Consider the following 9,704-nt stretch of genomic DNA (forward strand, 5'->3'; position numbering starts at 1 on the left):
GCTCTGAAATGCCTCAGTCCTATTAGCAATGTAGTATGTTATATAATAATAGTTATGAAAAAGTGAGCAAAAAACAACTTTGCATTTTTTGGAACTAAGAGCAGTCATGGCATGTGCCACCAGAGAAAAAATTAACTTAGATTCACATGATGATAGTTACAGAACAGTCCATCGACCAATACTATCAGAATATGAAACTTTTTGGTAATAATTGGTGTCCCTGTAGCTTAAGATTTCTGTAGGAGTACACTAGGTGTGTCTATTACACCAAAAGCAGCAGCCTTTTCCCACAGGTTCTATGACATTGGAAGACTTTTCGTGCACCTTATGAAGGACTGAACTGAACTGATCTAAGGAGCAAGTAATATTTTATTATAAGTAGCTTAGGGCATAAGAAATCATTCCAGTTGTATAAAGCTATTTGCATTAAGCCACACAGCTCAACACCACCCTTGGGAAGGGAGAAGAGGAAGAGGAGAAACAAATCCAACTTGGCCAAATGTTCTTACTGCAAAAATTGGGATTTATTTGTTCTCTTTATAGCTGTTACTTAGCAACATTTTAAACAAACATATTTTGTTTAAGAAGCAGCCTACTGAGATTGACAGTTGTCTACACAAGTTCATGGCACAGTAACCCTTTTAATCTGTTAAGGTGCCACAGCACTTGACTATTTTTGTTTACAGCCTTACTATGTCTATAATTGCTTTAGCTGAATTAAGCCCACTGCCTTCCCACAATGCTCCATTCCTATAACACTCTCCCTATGCTGGGTATAAGGTTGAACCAACAGGTTTCTGTAAATAAGAATTCCAAGGAGACATACAGCAAAGCAAACAACTTTTACACAGTCCTCATTCTCCTTCCCCAAATTTTATTTCACACAACCATGATGACACTTGAACTGAGTAATAAACTTAGTTAACAAGAAGTGCCTTGAGGAAATATTGAATACTGTTCCTTTACAAGCAAATGTATTTAAAAAGATTGTTAGAACCTGTATAGAAAGATAGATTCTTTCTATAGGAAAAGCAGGGCTTTAAATTTTTTTTAAGCAACAATAAACTTAGCAACAAAAAATTATAAAGTTTTGTTTGGCCATGGAAAATGTAGAGAAGTGTAATTGATGCAGTACAATAAAAATTCAAGTTGTGACTGTTAAAGCCAACTTAAAGACAGTGAAAAGTCTTCAGTACTTTCACGAAGAATGGAATTCAATTTGACTGACACAGCTAGCCTTCAACTAGCCTCCTTAGTATGGAACCCAGGCCACCTTTTGCAACTTGCAGTGGAGTCTTGTCTTCTTTGTTCTCAATGTATATGCTTGCTCCGTGAGACACTAGTAGTTTAGCTTCATCTGCTCTCTCTTCATCACAGGCTAAATGGCTGTAAATAAGATAAAAAATTACCAACTATGCTAGAGACACATGACAAGGCAGTAATGAGCTGTCAGCCTGTATTTCTTTGTAGGCCCCACCTATTTTAAAACTAGGCCTGAACTAACCCCTGTCCCCCTGTGAAATCCCATCATTTACATCAAGGTGTTTAAGGCTCAATTCAGACACTATGCTAAACCAAGATCACGCTGAACCACCATTCACTATACAGTGGTGCCCCACAAGACGAACGCCTCGCAAGACGGAAAACCTGCTAGACGAAAGGGTTTTCCGTTTTGGAGGCGCTTCGCAAAACGAATTTCCCTATGGGCTTGCTTCGCAAGACGAAAATGTCTTGCGAGTTCCTGCGGGGTTTTTTCCCTCCCCCCCCTTTTCCTAAGCCCTAAGCCGCTTATCAGCTGATCCGCTGATAAGCCGCTTATCAGCTGATCCGCTAAAAGCCGCTAAACCGCTAATAGCGCTAATCCGCTAAGCTGTCAATGGGCTTGCTTCGCAAGACGAAAAAACCGCTATACGAAGAGCCTCACGGAACGGATTAATTTCGTCTTGCGAGGCCCTGAACTAACCCCTGTCCCCCTGTGAAATCCCATCATTTACATCAAGGTGTTTAAGGCTCAATTCAGACACTATGCTAAATCAAGATCACGCTGAACCTCCATTTACTATAGTTTGGCACAATATCTGAATTGACATGATAGTTACAGCAATTGTTCCACCTCTAGATGCTACTGCGGTAAGAGGATGTCACGAAACTCATGACAGAAAACAAAAGCAACTGACAGTGTAAACCCAGGTGAATAGCGTTAGGATTATAGTCATAAACAGCTTTAACTCACAGTTAGCCTGTTGTTCACCTGGACATACAAGCCATGGTTTGATTTCAAACTACTGTTACTCAAAATCATAATTTGATGCAAAATCTCAACCAAGGCCAGAACTGCAACAGGGTGCACTTACTTGGAAGTTAAGTAGCTTGGTAGGATGCATATCTTAAATAAACATAACTAACACCAGGCTCCTCACTACAATCCCACATGCATTTACTAAAGAATCAATGGGACTGAACTCAGTGGGATTTATGTTTGGGATTAGGCTGCGTAAAATCTGTGTGGATCATAGCTGTCAACTTACAGATTTGAAAATAAGGGACCAGCAGCCTCGAAAATAAGGGATCAGCAGCCAAAATAAGGGATTTTAGTCAACCAAACAAAGCAGCCAAACAAAGCCTCAAGCAGTGGTTCCCACAGTGCAGCAACCCAGCAAAGGGATGCAGAGGGGGAAATCACTACATTAAGATGCTGCACTGGTTGGAGGGTAAGCTAAGCAGCACATCGGGGCTGCCGTCATCCTGGCACAAGGAGTTCCATCGGCCCTTCCCCGCCCGAGAGGGAGGGAGGGAGGGAGACTCTCGCCTACGCCGCCTGTGAGCCCGGCATGAGACGGTTGTGGTGCCACAGCGGCTGCTGAAGTGCTGCCCTTCTGCGTCCCTCCTCTTCCTCCTGCCTCAGGCTGCCTCCTCAGCCACTGCCGCCGCCTCCAGCTTCCCTGGGCAGCGTGGCGGAAATCTAGCAAGAGAGGGGCTGCCTGCCCGCCCGCCGCCACCTGTCTCCTCACGACGCGCCCCTGAGGGGGGAAAGGGAGAGACGGAGACGCGGCCTGAGGCGGAGGACCCCGAGACGCTGCTTCCCTCCGGAGCCGGGCGAGCATGAAACCTGGGAAATTTAAGGGACATCATCAATCCAGGACAGCAGCGGGAAACGGTGCTGGGATAAGGGAGTTTCCCGCCAAATAAGGGACAGTTGACAGCTATGGTGTGGATGTTTCTGCACCATACATCTTAGAATACAGCCTCTCTTGTAGAATCCCAAGAAGCTCAGTTTGAATTGTTTTTAAAAAAGTTACTTTTTTTTTTTAATAAATATTTATTAAAGTTTTTAAATATAAATGCACAAATAATAAACGATCTTACTTCTATCACAACAATTTCATCACTTCTTTGGACTCCCTCACGTCTCCCGCTCCCATTTACATCGTTAAAAATTTTTTCCAAACAAATTATGAACTTGTTTACAATCTCATGTCCACTCATTCAAATATAATCTAGCACTTCTTCCAAAAAATTTTATATTTTCTTTAGTCTCACTTATCTGTTTTAAAAAAAAGTTACTGAGCCTGTTAAATGAAAACTCTCAACATTAGAGAATAGTTTGTGCTAAGTAAAGAAGTATTAATATCAATGAACTTGAAAAGTATGGTTCAAACAAACTAGGGCAAAATCTACCACAAATACGTTAGTTCTTACAGAGCTGTGTTTCCCTCTGAATCCTGTAGATTGGCAGAAGCTTTGTACTTCAAAAGAATTTGTATCATTTTCAGGTTTCCTTTGGATGCTGCTCTGTGTAGTGGAGTAGATGACAAGTGATCTTTTGCATCTGGATTAGCGCTATTCTCCAGCAGCATTAGTGCAATCTATGAGTGGGGAAAGACAAAGGTTACCAAACAGGCTGCTTTGTGTTGAGCAATAAGGTGAGGAAGCAAGTGAAATCTTACCTCCTGCCTATTTTTGGATGCTGCATAATGCAGAGGCGTGCAGCCATTCTGATTGACAGCATTCACCTGAGCACCTTTCCTAATGAGAGTTTTCACAATTTCATCTCGGCCAGCAGATGCAGCAATATGCAGAGGACTCCAGCCAGCCTGAGAAGTGAAAAGAAAACAAGGCATAGTATACTATAAGCTTTACAATTCACAGAAGCAGGGCAGGTAGAAAGACTTCTGTTGTGAGGAAAGTACCCCAGACCTCTGCATCGGTGATAGCTAGGGTTGGCTATAGCTAGGGTTGGCTTATAGGGAGTGCTCAGTTTCCTCTCTAAACAGAAGACTTGCTGGCTCATGGTTTTTAGTCACCAGGGACCGTTAAGACATTGTACAACCAAACTTTCAAGCTCTGTTAGGAAGAAAATCCAATACTACAGAACCATGCCAAGGTTTTAACAAAATTTATCCCCTATGAAAATACTGTAAAACAGGGATGGGGGACATCTGTACCTCCAGATGCTGTTGGATTACAGCTGATCATTGGCTATGCTGCTTGGGGCTGGAGTCCTAAACATCTGGAAGGCTACAGGTTCCCCATCTCTTCCATAAAATAACTTGCTCAACTTTGGTAAGAACTTACTCAATAGCAGGTAGCTTTGGTCATTAAAGTGGAATATGGCCCACCATTCAACATTTATACAACTGCCATCACATGATATTAAATAGCCAATAAGGAAAGGACCAGGCTCCCTAGTTCTGGTTGCCACCTACCTCCCCAAATTAGCTCTTTCTAGAGCACCACTATATTTCTGAGCCTCTTATAAAGTGGTACCTCGGGTTAAGTACTTAATTCATTCTGGAGGTCCATACTTAACCTGAAACTGTTCTTAACCTGAAGCACCACTTTAGCTAATGGGGGTTCCTGCTGCTGCTACGCCGCCACATGATTTCTGTTCTCATTCTGAAGCAAAGTTCTTAACCCGAGGTACTATTTCTCGGTTAGCGGAGTCTGTAACCTGAAGCGTACGTAACCTGAAATGTATGTAACCTGAGGTACCACTGTATTGGGCCTTCCACAGCTATACGGCAACTTTATGTGACTTTGGATCAGAGAAGAAGTCATGATAATGTTGCAGCTTTCTTTTCAAACCAGCTCAGCCTGCCTTCTTCAGCAGTGAAGAGAAGCAACTATGTCTTCCTTCAGGTGTAGCCGAAGACTGAATGGTTCACCAATTCTAAAATTTCTTTTTGGAAGCCATAGTCTTCATTTCAATTTCACATGAGAACTTTTAAACTGAGGAGAAGGGGCTCAGAAATTTACCTCACACAAGGGCTGTGCCAGCTCAAAAGGGCCCCAGAATTCCGTAAAAACAACAACCCCTCATCTCATGTTGAGAACAGCAGCCAAAGATAACAAACCAGCACACATCCCACCTCTGTGTATCACTAATTCTTCTTTAACACGTTAGAGTAGTTGGTAACAACTCCAGCAGCATTAGGAACTATATCAGCAGTGGGGAATCTTCTTAGCTTCATAGACCAGTTCCTAATTAAGATTTGCCTTGCAGGCCTAGTCTGAGAGGAGGGCATGACCCACCAATCACTTAATGTCACAAATGATGAAGTCAGGACTTTGAAGCATCTGGGAGGCAGCAAAGTGCTAAAGGCAAGTTTTTAACTTCTGTCCAAAGGGGAAGAAACTTTCCTCTTAGCAGCACCTTGTTGCCTGCTGCATGTGCAGTCAAGCAGCTGGGTAGGGTGTCTGAGAAAGCTCCCTGCGGGGAACTTTCTCACATAGCCAGACTAAGGGGATGTGGTGCGTGTGAACCACTGAGACCATCCTGGCTGTCTCTTGGTGCAGAACCAGGACATCGCCTGAATTTCCAGTCACCACTAGCCAGAATTGGCAAAACTGGCAGCAACAGCAGCAGATATGTTCTGTGCTTAATATTTTATTCTTTTGTTAATTATGCTTTAAATGTGAATTTTACACCTGACTTCCTTGAAGTAATGTTTTCTATTGGAATGTTTAAGATAACGTTTTAGTCTCCTGTTAATTATGTTGCTCTGAATGTATATTTTATATCTGACTTTATTTAGTAATGTTTTACACGGGATTGTTTTATTTGATGTTTTAATGAGTTGTAAAGTGCTTTTAGCTTTCCCCCCTTAAAATATAAAGCAGTATAGAAGTGAAATGAAAGATAATAATAACAACCTGCTTAGCGCTGGGGTTTTATCATGAAATGAGAACATGGAGCTGCTTTAAAGTGCCTTGCATAAGTGTTGATTAAAGCATCTCATCTTTGTCCATTAAGTGAGTGGGCAGTTTGAGCTGAGCAAACAGCCCTTTTGCAAAGGGCTTTAAATCTGCTCATAAAATCCTGCTAACTTGGCTGTGCAATCCTGTTCCCTGGGAAGAGGGCAGACAGCTAATGCAAAATTTAACTCCTGTTCTCCTACCCATCAGCTGACATTTCTAGGGATGTCAGCTAACGGTCAGGTGAGTGGCCTTGTGGGCAAAGCTGGAACCTCTGGCCTGTGGGATGGAGGTTCCTATCTCTGAACTATATACCTCTGAACTATACATGCAAGATCCTGCCTAAGCACTTTCTGAAAAATAAGTCCAGAACTTACATCATCCTTGTCATTAACATGCACTCCCAGACTTAGTAAAAAGTCGACAATGTCTGCATGCCCAGCTGAACATGCCCAGTGTAGGGCTGTCCTGTTATCCTAAAACACAAAACACAAATAAGCATTAGTACAACCTTGTATTTAAGAACACATCTAGTATCCACAAGCAAGAGGGCACTGCGTGAAGGCATGGGGGTGGGCTGGAGGAGAAAGGACAGAGCATTACACCCAGTACAGACAGGCGGCAGATTGCTGAAGGAGTGACAAAGCTCTCCATTCTTCTTCTGTCAGCTCCCAGCAGGCCACAATTATTATGATTATGATTATTTGCAGACTAGTAACTTTTGTGGCCTTATTTAGAAAGACGCATTAACAGAACATTCAGAACGAACTAGAACGATGAAAATTAAAAAGGATAGATACTCCTTTATACAAGCAGCAAGTCATTTAACAGTAAGAACAATAATGGCCAATTTGTATGTTCCCAGAGGCCATTTCATTCTCCAGACAGTGCCCCAGGCACTTAGAAGAGCATTCAAACTGCCCCCACCCCAATGGGTGGTCAGGATTCATGTAGCAAAATCTTCATAGTTACTGGGAACGTGCTCTCAGGTATGTCATTATATACAAAAAATGCATTTAAGTGCAGCATGATGCAACATTGATTTTTGGAATTTTCACCCTGAAATTTAACACCACCCCCATGCTACTTCTAGAGGTGTAGCTATGTTTATTCTTTTTGCAGCTATGGACAAATAACTTTGTGATGTCTTTAAAAATAAACAAACATATTGTAAAATAAGCTTTCAGGGTGCATGGTGTGTCTTCAGGTGCATATTGTGCTATTTTCCGTTGGTAGATATATTTTCACTCTCCTAATTGGTACGCTTGCCCTCTGCCACATGAGGAAAAAACCCTTTATGCATCTAATGAAGTGGGCTGAAGTCCAAAAACACCCACATCACAATAAATCAGCTGCCTGTATTTTACAGTGTCATTCTTCTTCTTTTAAGAAGCTGAAACCCTGGCATCTGGCAGTCTTACTGATTTAAACATCTGCCAGGTATGTACTGTATCCCATTCTCAACTGAATTAGTAAACAGAGCACCCTTTCTCCCCTCTAGTAAGAGTTAAGGGTGAAGAGTTTCGGAATCACAGACATATGTGTCTATGTGCTTCCCAAGCAGAAATAAACCCTGCTGTTCTTTAATGTTAGGAACTGTATTTATCTATGCCATTTATATCAGGACTGGGCAACCTCCAGGTGGCGTGAGACTTCATTTCCCATCCGTCTTAGCCAACATGGCCAATAATCAGACAGGATGGCAGTTTGAGTGCAACAACATCTAAAATGATAAAGGTTTCCTATCCCTGCTATATTCTAATTGGAAACTCATTCCCTGATAGCTAATCCTTATGTAGGCAAAACAGCACCTTCCAAGGAAAAAAAGGGATGAATCAGGGAGCTTGAGGAGACCCCAAAGTTTGCAAGAATACAAAAACTAGATTTATTGCACTTTTAAAACTGTTTTTGTGAGTCTTTGGACTGCAATAAAGAATGTGTATGCAAAAAACTAGATTTTAAAAAGCTCCTCCCTTTCATCTTTCTGTTTTATTATAAAACATATGGTCTTGTGAAAAACTTTGTGAGGTTCTTCTGAAAAGCAATATATAACTATCTCAAATATATATATGTATATATTGGCGGGGGAGGGCCAGGAACACAATCAGGGTACGAACCCCTCAAAATAGCCAGTGAGGACTAAGCATGCTCAGTGGCCACAGAATACTGGCTGGCTGTTGGGAGAGAAAACTAGAATACTGTACACCAATGATGGGAATGTTATGGAGCATCCTCAAAGTCAGGGTGCTGAACTGGCTGGTACCCTGAACAGGAACATGCTAAACTAAAACATTGTGTTGCTGGCCCCAGCTTGATTATTTATTTGTTGGAATTTCTCTACTATTCCACATGTGAAAATACCAGGGTGGTTGGTGCACTTTTCAAGGACTTGAAAACATATACAAAATACAAAACACAGAAAAAACAGTAAAGCACCCTCGATGGCATAGAATAACATGGCTGGGTTTAAGGCCTTTATATTATTATTGTTGTTGTTGTTATTAAATTCATAAATTTTTTATTTTGCTTGATTATTAAAATCCCAAAGCAAACGCTAAAGCACTAAAATCAAGTAAAATCCACAACCCTACTTCAAAACATACAAAAATTAAAAATACAAGAACAGATTAGAATTAGCTCAACTTTCTAAGCATCTGCGAAGCTTTGTCTGAACAAGGATGCTTTTAGCAGACACCGAAAAGAGTACAGTGAAGGCACCTGCTTGAGTTCAATAGGCAGTGACTTCCAAAGTTACCACAGTAACTAAACGACTGAGTACTGTACTAACAAATGCTGAAAGGGTATTTATGTGGCATCTGCACTAACGTCAATTATGCGGTACTGTGGGAACATGCGGGGGTAAGGCGATATCGTGGTTAAACTGGTCCCAAATTGTTATATGTTAATAGTAACGTCTTGAACCTGTCCCGGGGGCAGATCTGCCAAACTTTTATTTCAATGAACTCAAAAGACACCCTGCGTAGGTTTCTCCCTCCCCTTTTCAGCTTCACAGCGACCCTGTGAGGTAGACCAAGCTGAGAAAGAGGGGAAGCCCGCCCAGTGAAAGCCTCACAGCCGAGTGGGGATCTGCTGAACCCAGGTCTCCGGGTTTCCACTTTAACCACTACACCACACTGCCTCAGAAGTGGAGCCCTGGCAGCCCCCCGACTCACAGACAATTAACCACGCCCCCCTCCGGTTGCCATGCCAACCTGGTCCGCGCGCTCCGCCAAGCTCCGATTGGCGCTCAGCCGCTCCTTCAGCTCCTCCAGCCGCCCCGTGTAAGCCAAGTTACAAACCTCCACGTTGGACACAGACCCGCCCTCCATCCTGGAAGCCAACAGCTCGAAACCGGGCCCTCTCCTTCCCCCACCACAACGCACACACTCTGCCTTCAAAGCCAAGTGGGCGAAGACTCCCTCTCCTCCTTCTGCAGCCAATCCGCAGAGAGGCTTCGGGGACAGACAGCCAATCCTCGCTCTCTCCCCGCCCCCTCCGCCGTCTCCTCC

At 42.7% G+C, this 9,704-nt stretch overlaps 1 protein-coding gene across 1 annotated transcript; it reads right to left on the minus strand.

Annotated features, from left to right (window-relative positions):
- Positions 1-502: 502 nt before the first annotated feature.
- On the minus strand, positions 503-9,572 carry PSMD10 (proteasome 26S subunit, non-ATPase 10). Its single transcript, XM_081847285.1, has 5 exons — positions 9,408-9,572; positions 6,573-6,671; positions 3,948-4,094; positions 3,700-3,866; positions 503-1,386 (listed from the first exon to the last, which is right to left on the minus strand). The coding sequence occupies exons 1-5, from the start codon at positions 9,522-9,524 to the stop codon at positions 1,233-1,235; spliced, it is 684 nt and encodes a 227-aa protein (XP_081703411.1). The 5' UTR covers positions 9,525-9,572; the 3' UTR covers positions 503-1,232.
- Between the last annotated feature and the right edge of the window lie 132 nt (positions 9,573-9,704).

This window comes from Podarcis erhardii (assembly GCF_964252035.2).
Source record: "Podarcis erhardii genome assembly, chromosome: Z".
NCBI lineage: Eukaryota > Metazoa > Chordata > Lepidosauria > Squamata > Lacertidae > Podarcis > Podarcis erhardii.